The following is an 18,121-nucleotide window of genomic DNA, read 5'->3' as shown; positions in this document are numbered from 1 at the left end:
GTAGAAATGTATGGTTACCCTTTCTTTAGTGGAAAGGACAAGTTAGAAATGTATGGTTACCCTTTCTTTAGTGGAAAGGACAAGTTAGCGTATCAGCAAACACGCCAGAAATGTACAATGTTCATTACAATAATGAAACAATACACAGGCATACTTCAGGTTCCTATGCACTAGCCTGGTAAACCCTCCCTCCGGAAATCTCAATTCCATTTCATTTCAGGAGTGAGTCTGGCCTGATCCGCCTGTCTGCAATATTGGCTGTGCTGGAGTTGGGCGGGAGTAATACCGTTGACTGACAACCCCTTCAGCCAATGATAATTTTTCCCCTTCAGCCAATCAGCAGTTCACCAGTCTTAATGTGACGCGACGGGACTTTTGAGACAGCCATACCCAAAATGGGTTGCCTTTTTCGGGTACAATGGTGTCACTGCCCGCCCCTACCGGTTCTCTAATTATTATTTTTTAAATAGGCTTTGTCATGATTAATTGACCACATATATGAAGTTAAACAACTAAATTCTATCCAAACGATATCTTATAAGTAAATTCCGTGCCTCAAAATAGAAGTTAGAGAGCTTTTTGAAGTAAAAAAATAGCGGAGAATTGGCCGCACAAGAAAAAGATGGCTGCCGTTCGTGTTTTGGGCTCACTCGAACTCGCCACCTGATTGGCCAACGTAAGCTGTCAATCACAGAACAATGAGCGACGACGCTGATAGGCGCGGCCGTTTGGCATACACAGCCAATATTGCAGAGAGGCGGTTCATGCCAGACTCACTCCAGGAATCAAATAGAAATGAGATTTCCGGAGGGAGGGTTTACCAGGCTACCTATGCACATCTTGTGCACCAAAAAAAATCCTAGATAATGCAGGTCATAAATTATTGATCACTGGAAAAAGTGTTCCTTTGGCACAAATTACCCCCAGTGTAGGGTGAGATGGAGCTGTTCCCACTCATCTTCATAGAATATGATATACAAATTAATGAGGAACACAGCATTGATCTCTCTCTTCAGAAACTATGTTATAAGAAGTAGGGATGCACCGAATGGGAAATTCTTGGCCGAAACCGAATGCCGAAAATAGAAAACAGTTGGCCGAAAACCAAATACCGAAAGGCCGAATATGATAAATATATATACATATATATAATGAGTTTATTTGTTTACCAATGTTGATCAGCTACCTGATTATGGCAAAAGACATGATTATGGCAAAATTTTACTTAATCACTATTATGGGTCCATAAAACATTTATTCAGCACCTTTCTATTCAGCACCTGTTCACCTGATATTTTTTCGGCGTTGCATCTTTTAACCATTATCGGCCGATATGTTTTGGTGATATTTTTTAGGTGTTAAAACCCTTTCTGCCGAAAGCCGAAAATGCATTTTTTAACCATTATCGGCCGATATGTTTTGGGTGGACGAATATTCGGTGCATCCCTAATAAGAAGGCCACACGGTGTACAATCGTTTTTTTTTTAAAATAATAATAATATTTTTCTCATTGATGTGTGGTGATACCACCTGACAATTATCTAGGCTACTCCACCGCAGACACAATAAAATCAAACCCAAACCATCACATGACTGCTGTAATTAGTGTGGTTGCCCTAACAGGGCAACCAGACTATAGTTCTAGGGATACTTTATTTATTTGTTTCTAGATAAACAATACTTTAGACCGCATCTCCTCCCACAGTTTTTATCCCCCAATGTTGTGCCATATCTCAAAATGACCGTCTTGACCTGGAATCGTGCGCTTGTATTTTGCTAAGAGATTGGTTAAATAGTTTAATTGATATTGATTTATTAGTGCATTAAATTTCCCCATCCGCTTTAATGGAAAAGTGAAAAAACTCAAATTCAAGTATTTCTTTCTCTGAAATCGTAAGAGCTAGAGTTACCAGATTTGGAGGGGAGGTTCATAATTTAGTCCAAAATTATTGAAAAAATAATTACACCAATCGGCCACACGGTGGCGCTATAACAGCCCCCTTTACGTTTTGGCCTATAACTCTTGAACCGTAGGTCGTAAAATCAAAATTTATTTTCACCTGGATTCCTTGGGTCACGACGCATCTCCCCATATAGGCCACGCCCATTTGCGTCTGGATAGATTTTTTGATATTGATTTATTAGTGCATTAAATTTCCCCATCCACTTTAATGGGAATTGCAAAAACTCCCATTCAAGTATTTTTTTCTCGGTAACCATAAGGGCTACAGTTACATGACTTGGAGGGGAGGTTAATAGATTATTGCAAAATAATTTTTTTTTAAATCACACCAGTCGGCCACATGGTGGCGCTATAACAGCCCCCTTTACGTTTTGGCCTATAACTCTTGAACCGTAGGTCGTAAAATCAAAATTTCTTTTTCCCTAGATTCCTTGGGTCATGACGCAACTCCCCATATAGGCCACGCCCATTTGCGTCAGGATCGATTTTCCGCCATTTTGAATTTTCTTCAAAACACACTTTTAGCTCCTCCTCCCATATATTTTGTCCAAATTTCACAAAAATCGGTACACATGATCTCTGGACCCATGCGATAAACATATCCAAACGGCATTTTGATAGTCCTTACCGTTCGTCCGTAATTGGCTTCCGAAGTTAGTGGGAGGGGCCCGTTTTATCAAAAATGCCAAAAATCACAAACAAAACGTCCAATCGATCCCAAATTTTAATCACATGTCGAGGGTGGTTTACTCAACAAATCCCCAAAATAATTTCCACTTTGATCCATAGGGGGCGCCACAAATGCTCAGAATGTAACCGTTTGATGCAAAAACCTTATTTTGGGGGGATCAATCCTCTCAAAATGAAACGCAAGTGATCTAAGGAGTTACGTGACAATGTAATTGGCACAGCCTCCGACGGTATTCCTCCCAGCCTATTCCTCGAGTCCCGGCGACAGCGACCCGCGACTAGCGTCGGTGCAACCACACTCTGCAATTGCCCAGAATTGCGACGCGTCTAGTTTTAAGATCCATCTAGGCCTAATTTGTACTGTATAACGCATATTGTTTTTTCACCATGAGCCACATGGGGTTCTCATCTTCCCCCTCTCCTCTTATATCTCTCGGAGGTGAGGAAAAGGTGATTTTGACAATAACGCTGTATGATATTTTCTTTAATTATTATGCCCGTGGGAGCATTCTGCATAACCCCTTAAAATCCCCTTGCCCTTTACAAGGATTGTGCAACTGCATTAGGCTATACGTTGACACATGCAATTACGGCTGAGAGAATGGTGTATGGTGGCAAAAGTGTGGTTAATGACTTCCTGTAACCAGTGGTGGAAAAAGTAGTCACATTTTGTACTTCAGTAAAAGTATCAATACTGCAATGTAGAAATACTCAGTTAAAAGTAAAAGTCCGGAATTCAAAATTGACTTGAGTAAAAGTACAAAAGTATTGGAATCAAAATGTACTTAAAGTACCAAAAGTAAAAGTACTCATTGTGCAGAATGTCCCATTTCATTTCACAGGTTTCAAATGTATAAAGATCCTTTAAAAATAGCAGATCTACAAGGTCACAATGGGTCGCTTTGCAACAAGTTGTGAGCTTGTAGATCGTCTATTTTCAAATAGCCAAAGTATATGTTTTGTAATAATAATCAAAATCTGCAAAGTAACTAGTAACTTAAGTTTTCAAATAATTGTAGTGGAGTAAAAGTATAATATTTGCCTCTGAGATGTAGTGGAGTAGAAGTAAAAGTACTGAAAATTAGAAATACTCCAGTAGTAAAAGTTTAAAAAATCCTCAAAATTGTACTTAAAGGGCAAGACCACTTTGGTAGAGGTTTGGGTTGTGTAGTTACCTTGCCATGATGTAACTCCAAAGGTGGGCAAGAAATAAAAATAAATTATAAATATTAATAAAAATAAAATAAATAATTTCTCCATTGATTAGAAATTGATCATTCAAAATATGCTCCTCATTGACTTACATTGTACGGTAAAACTGCTCTTAAAGTCACTCTTTTAGCACAAAAACGAACGCAAACAAAGTTGATTCAGACAATATAGAGCATCACCAAACCCAGTACTGTTTTTTTTTTAAATAAAAATGTCAACTTCCTGTTGATTTTGCCATTTTTAATAATAGAAAACCCGGACTGGATCGGCGGATCCGGATCGAGATCTTCAAATAGTAAAATCAACAGGAAGTTGACATTTTTATTAAAAAAACAAACAGTACTGGGTTTGGTGATGTTCTATATTGTCTGAATCAGCTATGTTTGGGTTCATTTATGTGCTAAAAGAGTGACTTTGAGAGCTGTTTTAACGTACAATGTAAGTCAATGAGGAGCATATTTTGAATTATCAATTTCTAATCAATGGAGCAATTATTTTTGATTTCTTGCCCACCTTTGGAGTTACATCATGGCAAGGTAACTACACAACCCAAACCTCTACTAAAGTGGTCTTACCCTTTAAGTACAGTACTTGAGTACATGTACATATAGTTACTTTCCACCACTGATAATTACTTTCTGTAACTAATACCATGAACTCACATACTGATAAATCCTTCTGGTGTTCAGTAAGTGGGGGGGTGGGGGGCACACAGAGGCTAAAGGGGAAGTGGGGGTTCTGGAACACAGACAGGATCAATGGGACCAATCCCTCTCCTCCATTAGCTCCTCTCCTTCTCCTGTGGGAGTTGTCAGCCGCTTCATTTCTACATGATCATGTTTACGTTTCCTCCTGCAACGCTGCTCAGAGACTCGGTGTCTAGTCTAGGAGTGTTTTCTTTCATGTCTAAAACCTTTACCACTTTAGTTCCGCATCGTTACACAACAATTAAAACGCTGCGTTTCTTGTTAAACAGCTGTCAAAGATTAGAGGGTCGCTGCCTATCCGAATGAATGAAGTGTGTTCGTTCAGCCTATAATCCTCTGAAATCCCCCACAACGACGTGCACTTGACAATGAAATAGTCGGCACCTCACTCAGACATGTGTCTAAACACCTATAGCTCTGGTCCATAGCGTTAGAAGGACAGTTTTCCTTAACGCTGTGTTACTTTCCAGCCGTTGCCCGCACACCCGCGGTAGCGCAGGCTGCACAGCCTCTCGTCTGTATTAAGAAATAAAAAATACACTTTCACTACTCAGCAAAACAAAGGCAGTTTTAAGATGCTGAAAGACTACTTTCCTTAGTGGGAACACTCGGAGCCCCCCCACCTCACGTCTAAAATACACTTTGGCCAGTAAAGAAAATATTTCACCGGAAGGGAACAGTTTTGTCAATAGAAAAATCCCATTGACCGGATCTGTAGGAGGCGCAGTGGAGTAACTAAAAACAAAATCCGTCCGGTGAAATATTGTACTTTCTGGTCAAAAAGTGTATTTTAGATATGAGGTGGGGGGCTCCGAGTGTTCCCACTAAGGGAAGTAGGCTTTCAACATCTTAAATCTGTCTTTGTTTTGGTGAGTAGCGAAATTATATTTTTTATTTTTTACTAACGAGAGGCTGCGCAGCCTGCGCTACCGCGGGTGCGCGGGCAACGGCTGAAAAGTAACAACAATAAGAAGGAGAACTCCTTCTAACGCTATGGACCAGAGCTATCTTAACACCGTGCACTCCAGTTACGAAAGCAAATGATGTCAACAAACTTTAGTGAAAGAAATTGCAGAATACGCAAGAAAAAAGGGGTGACTCACCGTAGAAAGACTGTCTCGCCCTGTCGGACGGTGATATTGTCCATCACTTTGTTGTCGGACTGAGAATCCCCCTGGCTGCGGACATGAGGCAACCCTGTGGGTAAAAGAAGCACAATTCTCAAAGACAGAAACACCGCGCACTTCCAGAAGACGACAAAGTATCCACGAACACCCATCTTATCTTCCTCCTTGTGATAAATATCCCAAATGTCTGTTGTTGAACAACGTCACAATTCAGTTTTCAAAACGCATTTAATGCGGTCTGTGGAGGAGAGCGGGTGGCTTGTTTATTCCAGTTCATTAGTGTCGTTAATCCAAATCTTCTTGTCAGGTGCGACGGTACGCGAGGGCGCATTGAGCTATAGCTACAGTATTGCGCACTGTAAAAAATAAAACATAAATCGACCGTCTGTCTATTCGTACATTCCTTGCTGGGCTTTGCCGTTAATATGCTTCGGTTACACGCTCTCCAGCATCCTGTATTATTGCTGACAGCGTGTATGCAACTTCACCCATCAACAACACATGCAGCCCTAATTAAGTTCTTGACGTGCACGCGTCTAAAATAGCCATACTGAATCTGCGTCACTGTCAAAAGTGTATTCAACCATCATACTATTTCAGACTTCACTGTAGTGAAGATTTCATTTGTATACAATACAGGCAATGCGCACCATGCAAAAGAAGAAAAAAAGGAGGGTAATTCAGTGGTGTAAAGTAACTAAGTGCATTTACTCAAGTACTGTACAAGTACAATTTGAAGGTATTTTTTACTTTACTGGAGTATTTCCAATTTCAGTACTTTTACTTCTACTCCACTATATCTCAGAGGCAAATATTGTAGGCTACTTTTACTCCACTACATTATTTGATAACTTCAGTTACTAGTTGCTTTGTAGATTTTGATTATTAGGCTATTACAAAACATACATTAACCACTTCAGCCTACATTTCGGCCATTTGAACATAGCCGATCTACAAGCTCACATGTCTAGCAGCATTTTGAGCTTGTAGATTGGTTATTTTCAAAATAATTTTATACATTTGAAAACCTGTGAAATGGGACATTCTGCATAATGAGGGCTTTTAATTTTGGTACTCTAAGTACAATTTGATACCAATTATTTTGTACTTTTATTCAAGTAAATTTTGAATTCTATTTTTACATTGCAGTATTGATACTTTTACTTAAGTAAAAAAAGGTAGTACTTTTTCCACCTCTGGGAAATGGGATTTGCATGGGCTGTTTGAGTGCCTACTGTATGTATTTGATTGTGGTCAGAGCATTGCACTTGGGCTGCATCAGACACTTTGATGGTTGTGGTTGTGGGGGGCAATATGAATGTACACAACATGCAGCCTCAGGTGGTAGCTCGTGATGAAATGATGCTCTCAAATAAACAGAAAGTTACGGTCCAATGCAGTGGCACTATAATAGTGTCTTGATAAATTACACTGTTAATAATTTGGGAGCTAAGATGCCATGTGAGTCAGTGTATGGATTAAAATTGCAGCACTTTTGAATGCTATTATAGATTTGATATTATCTGCCTAATTACAGTATGGATTATCTCAGTTTGGCAATACACAGTAAAATCCTCAGTGTTCATTTATCCATTAGTAACTCTGAGAGTGGAATGTAACCTAATTGACCCAGTTATTGTACACTCATACAGAATATTCAGGATTTTTGCCCACTATGTAGACATCAACCAGCCAAACAATTGCAATGTGTGTCATAAGAATGTGAATGAGTCATAACATGTACTGAATATAGAGCTCTCTCTGCCAGGGCTCTTTATTGTGCACCCTCCACTTGGCACAGTGTCTGCTGCCCTCAAACAGGTGATTGCTCACAACCTCACAGTGGCTAAGAGAAAAATAACTTGCAGTTTCTTCCCAAAATAACAATGTCAAGACAGTCCTAACAATTTCTCAATACAGTACAAGACGCCTTGTATAAATTGAGCAACATGAAGCATATTTCACGATTTGCAATATTTATCTGTTTAAAATGTTTAGCTAAATTGTGACTCTGTATAGCCTGTAGATTAAAGGCACATAAACTGCATGTGATGAAAATAAAAATATGCCCTGAAACAAAGATACATAAAGAGTGATTTCTTGTCTCTCAATTTGCCACTTTTCCATGATCTCCAATGTATACAGTATATTGATCTGCAAGAGCAGTGTTATCTTTTAATCAATAAATAAACCATGCACAATATTGATCACAGACGCTATTACACATTTTCGATTAATGATCAATACTTGGAATGCTTGACGGATAATGATGTTAGGTGAAATAGGTCGCCTAAGCTTTACTTATAGCACCAATCACTGAAAGCTGCAGTATACTCATGCATTTTTGCCTAATGAGCCTCTACGTCTGTCAGCAGCCTCACAGCAGTCTTACTGCCTCTTACCATCCATAGCACGACATAAGAAAACCCACGCTGCAAAAAAAAAGGCATTCACAATTCACAGCCCTGCATTCACAACTGCTATTCTTACTCAATGAATAGTTGAATTCAACACTATTCACAATCACTGCACACCATCATGTTTGCCTCTCAGCATTTTTCCTAAAGAAAACATCCTACAATAAAGTAATTTGTCACATTATTGAATGGAGTAATACACTGAATAATGTTGAATGGAGTAACGTACAAATGTAATAAACTGAATGAATGGGAATAGCATCATCTAGATCTTTTTTGAATTGATATGCTGCTTAAGGATGGTGTCAATTCAGTTATAAAAAAAGTAATGCAATATGTTATGATACACAATTAAATGAAATTATTTGGCAATGATTGAATTGACAAAATGAATTCCTAAGCTGTGGGACAGAACCCAAATTGCTCATACAACAAGAATTGGAAAAATAATAGTCTGGGTGGCAATTTATAATCTCAACTCGAAACATCTGCCTGGGGCCTGGGCAATAACATGTCATTTTCACAGGATGAAAATTAGGATTTTTCAATTTCAAGAATGCTTCTTTCATTTAATGTCTCTATATCTAAATAAAAACAACATCAGATACTCAGGTTACAGTACGTGATGACATAACGTATCAGGATTATACAGTATAGATTTTCTACATACATGCATATCCCAATGCAGTTTATTATTAGGACAGAGGGTGTGTGTGTGTGTGTGTGTGTGTGTGTGTGTGTGTGTGTGTGTGTGTGTGTGTGTGTGTGTGTGTGTGTGTGTGTGTGTGTGTGTGTGTGTGTGTGTTTTTCTGGGGTGGGGGGGGGGTACCTGACAGCATCTACAGTAGGCTTCATAGCCTAGATGGAGAGAGAATGAAATATCAACCCACAGGAACAACCCATCTCCAGGCAGCTTGACCTAAGGAAGCTATATAGTCACGTCAGTCGTCTTTCTGGAGGTGCTATAGCTCATAATTCAGACTCCACCCCCACAAGCCTATAAATGCCTTAATCTCTGCCGAATACATTTATCAGCCAGGTAAGTCCTCCTGTGGTGACGGCTCACTGTTTCCCTCAGACACCTGGAGCTAAGAAAACCCCTGAAGGTTCTCTTTTAGTCACTCATTCACTGTCACCAGTGGGAACAATAATAACTTGCTGAACTCCCTGCAGAGATTTTAACCACAGTAGTAAAAGTCTGTAGAACACAGATATATAGCATACACACAATTTTTTTTTATTTATGTATGTTCAATGCATTTGTAAACCTACAGTACAAAGTTAGACAATGCTATAATCAAACGTTGCATGTAACCTACTCTACTCTAGCTTTTCTTGCCCCGTAGCTGCTGTGCCTTTGGCAACAGAATTTCCCTTGCGGGATCAATAAACGTTGTATCTTAATACCTTACCCTAGTATCATCTGAAGTAGGGGGAGGTGCATGAGTGCGTGCATGATTTTGAGAGTGAATGTTGCAGATTTTGACAATTTGCTTGTTTACACCAGAAGGCTTTTCTTCACTTGCCTGCCCTCATAAAAAATAAAAAGACGCAGGATGGATGCTGAGCTATACATGACAGGCACAACCTTCTCATTAGGCTTACTGTAAGTTGTCAATAGTCACAGATATGCTGGCCAACATTTAATTTTGTATTTAGCCTGGCCTAATATGGTATACCAATTTGACTGTGTAGATCCCCAAAAATGAATTGAACAAAGAATAACATCAATCTTTCACATCAGTCATATCTTTTGTTGTTATCTTCTCCCTTTGTGCTGAGTAAAGTTATTTTGCACAAATCAAAATATGCTCATGTGCAGTCTAATGAGTACACACGTGATGTGCCTACTACACATACAGAGACAATTTGTTTTGAACTGAACAGACAACAGATTTGTTTTGAGGCTTTGGAAACCTATAAGGCATTAGGTATGCATTTTAACCATTTCAACTCTATATACTTTGTTTATCATGGGTCTGTATTTGGCCCTCTCCTTTTTTTCCCTCTACACCAAATCTCACCGACAAATATGGCCTTTCTACAAGCTCACATTGTGTCGCATTGTGAAGTGTTTGGGAGTTTAGATTGTCAATTTCCGGTGAATGTTCGCCTAAGAGTATATGACATGCCCACCAGAATAGGGATGCTAGGGATCATGTTGTCAGGAGGCATTGGGCATCCCTGACAATTTACATTACAATAGTTATTACTAAAGTTATTGTGTGTCCTTCCACCTGCACAATTGCAGGGAAAACACTGCTACAGCATATCAAAGCATTAACATTGCAATAACAGACAACAGAAAAGTTATATGAAAACTGGGTCCATCTTTTACAGAATAACTTTCACCACTGCCGACTGTCATATACAGCAGATGTGCATGAAATGAAGTGATATTTTGGGAGATGAGTTAAATAGGCATCTCTGCAGTTCTGCACTGTGAGCCTCTGTTGATGAGCTCCAGATGGTCATTCTCCATCTTTAAGACTGCCTTTGTCCACAAGGGAACCTTGGGTAATGAGGTCTTAGTCATGGCACTAATGAAATATCACCTTGCAAGTTTTAGGGAGCCGCAGTCAGACCTGCATGGCAATGGTGAGAAGTCTTGATGATACAAACACTCACCACCAAACATGTTGTTCATTTCAGTCTTTCTCAGCGTAAAATTACGCTTGCAGGATAATTGGTTCTCGAGAGAGCTTGGTGAAAAGATGACAACTTGAAGGTGTTTTTTGTGAGGTTTCCCCATTGTATTCTAAGTGATTGTAATCACATTGCCGCACTTGGAGATGGCTGGACAGGATGTGCAAGACTTGGGGTTTCAACTCCTGGAGAAAAACAATAATTAGGAGTCAGTGAACGGCGGTGATAAGCATGGTGGGAAAAGCATCGTGGCCAAGTGACTGTGAAGTCAGTGGTTGTGGCCCACACAACTGTTCCAACTGGCACACAATCAGAATGCAATGGTGTTCCTCCAACCTCCACACTACATCACCCTTCAGCTGAAACACACAGCAAAGAGTAAGTGTTTGCCAAGATCTTAATCATGGTGGGCTCAAGCAATCGATAATAAAGTGGCCCTTAGCTTCAGGGGTGTTAGACATTCTAGAGTGGATGTGACCATTACATTCTAATAAAGAGATTGATGCCAGTGAACTTGTATTTATCACCTGTTAGCAATAGCGTCCTGACTCTGAGGCATGTTAAAAGCACTTTGCTGTGACACGTATACTCAGCTATCAGTGTTGGCCTAGTTGCTTCAAAACTCCCTTCTCCAAAGAAAGAAGGAAACAAATACATTCCATTCAACAAGGGTTCTCTCCACAGACGCAAATGCATTATCAGAAGCATGCTATTTTCTGCACCGCTTGGATGAGAATTGTGCAGAAAGGGGGAATAAATACAGAAGAGTTGTACCAAAACCGTGTGCCAAGGGACACTGGTGTGCTGTGAGACAAGTCCAGGTGTGCCATGGGACTTTTGTGACGACCACAGATTTTTTATATGTACTATATCAGTACTTTGTGCGCACTCGTTTCCCAATATAGAGGCAAATTGTATACCATAGAAGAAAATCCACACTTTCTATTTGGCATTATTAATAAATAAAAATAAACTTTTACAGAGAACAGTGATAACACGTGTTATCGAGGCTATTTTGCATCTATAACATGAATACAGGTGCACCTTGAGGTTTTGACTTGCCTTTGGTGTGGCTTGGGCACAAAAAGTTCAAGAACTACTGTATAATCACACTGCAGTGCATGTCTACAGTATGTAAACAGTAGGTGTGATGCCGTCAACTAGACAAGAGCAGTGTTAGTGGACATAAGACTTTATTCAGATAGGTCAATGCTATTACAGGACGAACACTCAAACATTGCTACAATAGCCAGCAACACAAACAAACAAGCAAACAAACAAACCTATCAATCATCACTTATGTCCCACTAGCAGTGTGTGGCAGTCTGTATCTGCAGAGAGTGAGACCCTTTCCTCTGCCTGTTTTTACTTATTTTTCTTTATGCGGGAGGTTTCTGGGCATCAACCTTTTTAGGCAGTAGGTGTGCACTATATTGGTGGCGCCAGGGAGGAGGAGCTGTTGGAGGAGGAGCTGTCAGTTGCAGTTTGTCGTTTTTACAAACTGCAACCGACAAATCCTACTCATGATACCTTTATTAAAATAATGATAATAATAATAATAATAATAATAATAATAATAACTAGAAAATGTGCTCCTCGGAGCACAAGTCTCCGCCAGCAGACCCGTGCTATTTTAATAGCACGGGTCGTCTTGGTAGAACGGGTCGTCTTGGTAGAATGCGCGTGGTTTTTGGTGTTCTGCAGGGGCGACTGAATATGTAGTGTTTGCATCTAAAGAATGAAGCAATGTGTCATATGGGAGTCGTCGTAATTGACTGGTTTGTTCAAATACTTGTCTGTCTTCTTCATCTTCATTGTGTTGAACAGTTTCAGCAGTTGATTGGTGTGTTTGATCTATGTCAGTTTTCTCTAGTGCTACATAATGTATTTGATCAAGGTGGCCAATTGTTATAGTATTAAGACTTCGGCCTTGTTGTGGGATCAATTCAACTCTATAGTCCTCTTCTGTGTTACTGTTGTAGATGAGTATGCTTTCTTAGCTTTGGCCTTCTGCGCCTTTGCTTGACCAATGTTAGGTGTTCTCAGAGGGACACACACACGCACTGGACTGGAAGGTACTGTTCCAATCAAGACTGATTGATCCTGTCTTACCTCACTTCAAAAAACGTAAACACTGGACTGGACTGGAAGGTACTGTTCCAATCAAGACTGATTGATCCTGTCTTACCTCACTTCAAAAAACGTAAACGGCTTTTTGAAGTGACACACCTATTTATAGGATTTTATTTCGTCATGCGTCCCTCTAGCCAATCAAAGGCATTGGTGTCAACATATTGACACGTGTCACGTGGAGCTTGACCAATGTTAGCTTGGCTAGGGGCCATGCTCACACACGGCGGGACGAAGCGAAAACATACTCTCCACCTACGGCGGAGACAATAATATCATTTAAATGCTAATTTCTTCAAGATCAGAGAATTTAATTTAAGACTAGTCTATAAGCACAAGGCTATATGAGTAACACCATAACAGACATGACTGCACAGTCAGGGTGAAGTAGACAAGTGGCCTTCGGCCAATCAAATATACAGTTACAAACATCAGTGCTGAAAGAACATCATAAACAATTTAATATGGATATCAAATGAATAAGGTCCATCACATACAAATTTAAGTCTAATGTTGTCAATATTGCAAACTTGTAAACTGCATACAGCAACAGTATCTATGTACTGTATGTTACATGCAGCTCTTCGTAGTAGTATGCAGTATAATATCTATTATGTAGTGTACTACAGTGACATGGCCACCAGGCTTTAGTAGGAGTGTAATTAGTCAGTTACATAGCAGGGCAACCACTGCTGTAGCTAATAACATTTAACTGTGGGTAAGCTTGAATTAAGTGTACCAGTTAGCAAGCCCTTCGACACAGCTAAATCAAACAGACTCATTAGTTATGTAATTAGCTGTGGCTGTCTTTAACTTGCTATGAACATGAATTGACCATGTTGCATTGTGGGATACAGCACACCACAAAGGCAGCTTTGGTTGCATACTGGACAATTTGGCCAGTGTAGTATGTCATGCTGGTATCTATACAGCATACTGGAAATGTTCATACTGCATGTTGTTTACAAACGGTGTACTGCTTGCTTACTATTTTTAGACCAGATTTAGTATGTGTTTCCGACCACAGTCTTAGTCAATATTAATCCATTAGTTGTAAAGTTCAAAGGTGTAGGCCTATAAAGAGACCAAGAGAAGAGTTCATTATTAATGGCAATGATTTGTGCTGGTACGTGTGATAATTTATCTAAGCATTTTGGAAGGTTGTGTGATTGCAATACAACAGCTGTTTTAAAAGCACTGGCCCTCACCACCACCCCGATCATTCCATGTTCCCCGTGGCACATTGACCGTTATGAAGTCCCAGTAAATCAAGGCATACATATCTATCTATTCCTTGTGTATGAGGAATTTGTCTTTTTGAGGTTAGTGCATTACTCTGAATAACATTCATTAATTATAGAACATTTCAATAATGTATATGTATACATACAATATTATATATATACACAATATGCAATATTATACAATGTAAACTAAAGCAATAGACTGTACAATACACTCTAGTCTAGAAGCTGCATAGCACTGTACCTATAAAATAAATAAATATTTATTATTGCACATGTTGAATTATATTGTTTTGTTATATACTTATCAATGACAAATGTAACACTCTAGAAGCTTCCTGAAGCCTGATTCATACCTTGTCATCATACGACGAGTTGCATGCCAAAAATAGCCTATCTACAGTATAAGCTCACAAAGCATCCGGTCTGGGCTGCAGTCTTATGGCGAAGCATAAATTAGACATTAGAAGAATGTAAAAGGCTTAATGCTTAATCACGCTAATAACACATACTCCAAACAATTGCAATGCCTCATCATGGCTATTACTCTAGCTAATTCGAATGTTTGAAATACGGTTGCTAAAAGTATCAAAGTAAAAAAACGTTGCTTTTGTGATGCAAGAGTGACATTTTTCGTATCTAGCAGCTGCTTAACAGAAAACTCTCTTAGGATAGGTGTGTTTAAAAGACAGAAGAGTAAAGAGGTGCAGCTGTGGTCATGTGTTATTCCACCATCCTCTGCCAATAAAGCATTTTTACAGATATGATGTGGATATGCTTTTCGAGCTCAGAATATAAATATATGATCAAGCCCTAAATCAACTATATTTATGCCCACTTCTGTTGTTTGTTCAATACAACAATGTCATGGTTTCCCCCTGCTGCTAGATGAGGTTTATGGAGATAAACGACTACCATAATGCTAGTGGAGTCTGTGGGTTTTGACCTTGACTAATGACTACAGTTCAAATAAAGCACAATGCACCAACTCTGTTTATGTCTCACACTCATATGATGTATGTTATTGTTTTTCTCCGGTGGAACCACATTTAGAAACAGACCATAGCCTCTAAAACCTGCTGCCCAGTTGGAGGAGAAATTATGAACTAAAATTGCTGCTTGCCATCAAAACAAAGCAAGAAAAATGGAAACTGCCTGTTTGGCCTCTAGCAAGTGGCCAATACTCCACAATCACAACTGAACCTGCCTTACTGTACGAGACTGAAACAACATTAGCAATGATAGTAAGATTAATATATATGTAGTCCTTTTAGCAACATTTGGGTACTGTTGATACATGATATGATATGATACAACCTCTTATGTCCAAAAAAAGAAAAACAACAATTATTCAACATCTGTGGTAATGTAATCCTGGTGAGTAGAAAATTAAGCCTATTTATACTGTGTGGTACAACTATGCTGCTCAACGAAAATAACTAAACTGAAAAAGTTGTTGGGCATGCATCAACAGTTTTTTTGTTGTTGAAAATAGATGACTTTTGTTTGTAATTTCATTATCAATTTGAGAGCAGCCTGCAGCCTGTCAGTGGCCAAATGACCAGAAGTTACACAAGCACTAAATTGCACAGTTACGCAAAGATATCCAGTCAGCTCTTGTAAAGCTAACTCTCTATTTCTGGGTTGCCTTTGATGTTACAGTGATGACCTCTGACCCTCCTTTCAGTGTTTGTGCTCAGCAAAACATTGCCTGACAAAGTAAATGTAAGCTAGATTCTGTCATCCTGCTGAAACACTGCACTGCAATTCAGTCTCATATTTGAGACAGAAGAGATCTCAGTGGGTGCTGCTTCACCGAATGTATACTGTATGCATGCAAATTTTGCCCTTTCGTTGATGCAAATTTGATGACAATTTAATATCAAGCTATTGTCAATACCACAAGTCAACATTTATGCCATTCTATCACAATATGGCTTTTATTGAATGCACTGAAGGAAATGCACCCAAGTGACACTGATCATTGCCACTGTGTTTTTTCAGTCCACTGGTGATGGTAGGAGCCAATAACTGCCAAAACAAAATAAAGTGTAGAGAGAATCGCAATGCCAATAGAAAGACAGCCTAACTCAGCATTCTGTTTTTTTTTGCCAGGAATCTCAGTGGACAGACACATGGACAAAACACACTCTGTAGAGTGCTGTAAAGACATATTTTAAAGTCTGGGAACAGCAGAACAGGAAGGTGTACTTGACTTCTATTGACTTTGTTGAGCATCTCATCAATTTTCCTGCACCATTTAAGACATGATACAGTTTTTGCGTAGCACTCACTTCTTGTACCTATATACTGGCAGAGGGGTCATTGAGATTAAATGTCACCTTTAGACCCAGCTCTTAGTGGTTGATGAGGCCTGTCAGACAGTGACAAGGTGAGGGATTGTACTGAAATGGGAACAGAAGTATGCCACATCCAAACACAGAAGTCACTCTGCCAAGCGAGAACACTTTGACTTTGTAGTGTGAAGTGTGGTATATAGCCTATCCAAAGCATTTTATGTAGTAGCCTAATGTTCATTGCTAGTAGCATGGTATAATGACTAATGACATTGATTAATAGTAATCGTGTGGAAATTTTACATTCAAACTACCTACATTTACAAGTACAATTGTTTGCATTGTTTGAATATTTTAATGTTGAGCACTGTCACATTATAAGTGTACAGTATGCACATTGTGTGATAGTATGGTATGTAGCTAGAAAGGGGCGCTCTGTGGAACACATATCTCTGCCAGGCTGGGTGGCCTATCCAGGGCTGTTTTAATTGCAGCCATCAGAACCCAAGGAAGCTGCAAGGGCAAACAGCGTCTCTACAACATCCAGTTAAAGTTTTGCCATTTGCTGTGCTCCCTATGGGCGGAAGTGAATGTGCTTTGGGAGGTGTGTTCTATAGAGGCCCCTCACGGTGCTATTCCAGGGGGTTGATTAGATGTTGTGTTCATGATAATGCCATTTCTTGATAAGAAATAGGCCTCTCCCACACAAACGCAATTACAGGCAAATAGTATAGAATATATAATAAGAAAAAATGACAGTCATAATTTGCCAGCTTGCGGCAAGCTAAACGCCTTACTAGGTTTGTAATAAAAACTGCAGTATTAAAGGAGCATTTCACCCCTGGAAGAAACTGCAATCACTCAATGGTAATAGTATTTGTAGTAGATAACAGTAGCACAATTTAAAATTTGCACCCTATGGCCAGAAAAATAATGAAATCTGTGTGTTTGACTAGGGTTTGACTGGACTGCTGCATTACTACAATGACCATAATGCTTTGGTGCCTTGTGGCAGGGGAGGTTCCATGTGGGTGTGATCTCCAACAATAACATCCAAACAGCATGCCAGTGTCGCCATGTCTGCTTATTATAAGCGGCTTCTTTCTAAAATGTAGTTGATATTTGGGCTTGTTTCCAAATGTTTTGATTGCTGTTTAAACCAGTGGTTCTCAAACATGTTCATGTATTTTTCCACAGACCCCCATCTGAAATTATAATTTGTGGCAGGGAGCCCCTAACAAATATGTGTCAAAAATATTCCACATTTTGAAAAGCAAATAAAAATATTTTGCAAAAAAAAAAAATTATCCACATTTTGGACTTTTTCCCCCTCAAGATTTTTTTGTAAATAGCAGATCTACAAGCTCACAATGGGTTGCGAAGCTTTGTGAGCTTGTAGATCAGCAATTTTCAAATATATAATATCCCATGTCTAGGTAAAGTGCTCTTGGCATAGTTATTTTTCTTTTGGGCTTGTTTTCATAGACCTGGCTGCTTATTTCTCTCACAATATCTGGCAACACTGGCTGTCCTCGCAAACGTTCATCTAGTTACATATATGTCCAAGGATTCGTTAGTGATGTCATATCACTGGGACATCCTGAGTATCTTCATGCAGTTTCACTTCCGTGTCGCATAGTATTGACATCACTGTCACATCCTTGGTATTATGATCCTAGCCTTTCGTG

The 18,121-nt window shown here is 39.3% G+C and overlaps 1 protein-coding gene across 2 annotated transcripts in view; it reads right to left on the bottom strand.

The window, feature by feature from the left end:
- The window catches only part of ntm (neurotrimin), a gene marked incomplete at its 5' end in the record, with an annotated part of 459,203 nt that overhangs the window by 146,656 nt on the left and 294,426 nt on the right, over positions 1–18,121 (bottom strand). The window contains one exon of one of the 2 annotated variants that reach the window (XM_080436290.1): positions 5,676–5,769. In XM_080436290.1, the coding sequence (XP_080292416.1) occupies positions 5,676–5,769 (94 nt within the window). Of the gene's footprint in view, positions 1–5,675; positions 5,852–18,121 lie in introns of those variants that run through there. The other variant, XM_080436289.1, reaches the window with a different exon arrangement.

This window comes from Gymnoscopelus braueri, assembly GCF_963280865.1.
Source record: "Gymnoscopelus braueri genome assembly, chromosome: 8".
Lineage (NCBI taxonomy): Eukaryota > Metazoa > Chordata > Actinopteri > Myctophiformes > Myctophidae > Gymnoscopelus > Gymnoscopelus braueri.
This window is presented reverse-complemented; position numbering and strand designations above follow the sequence as displayed.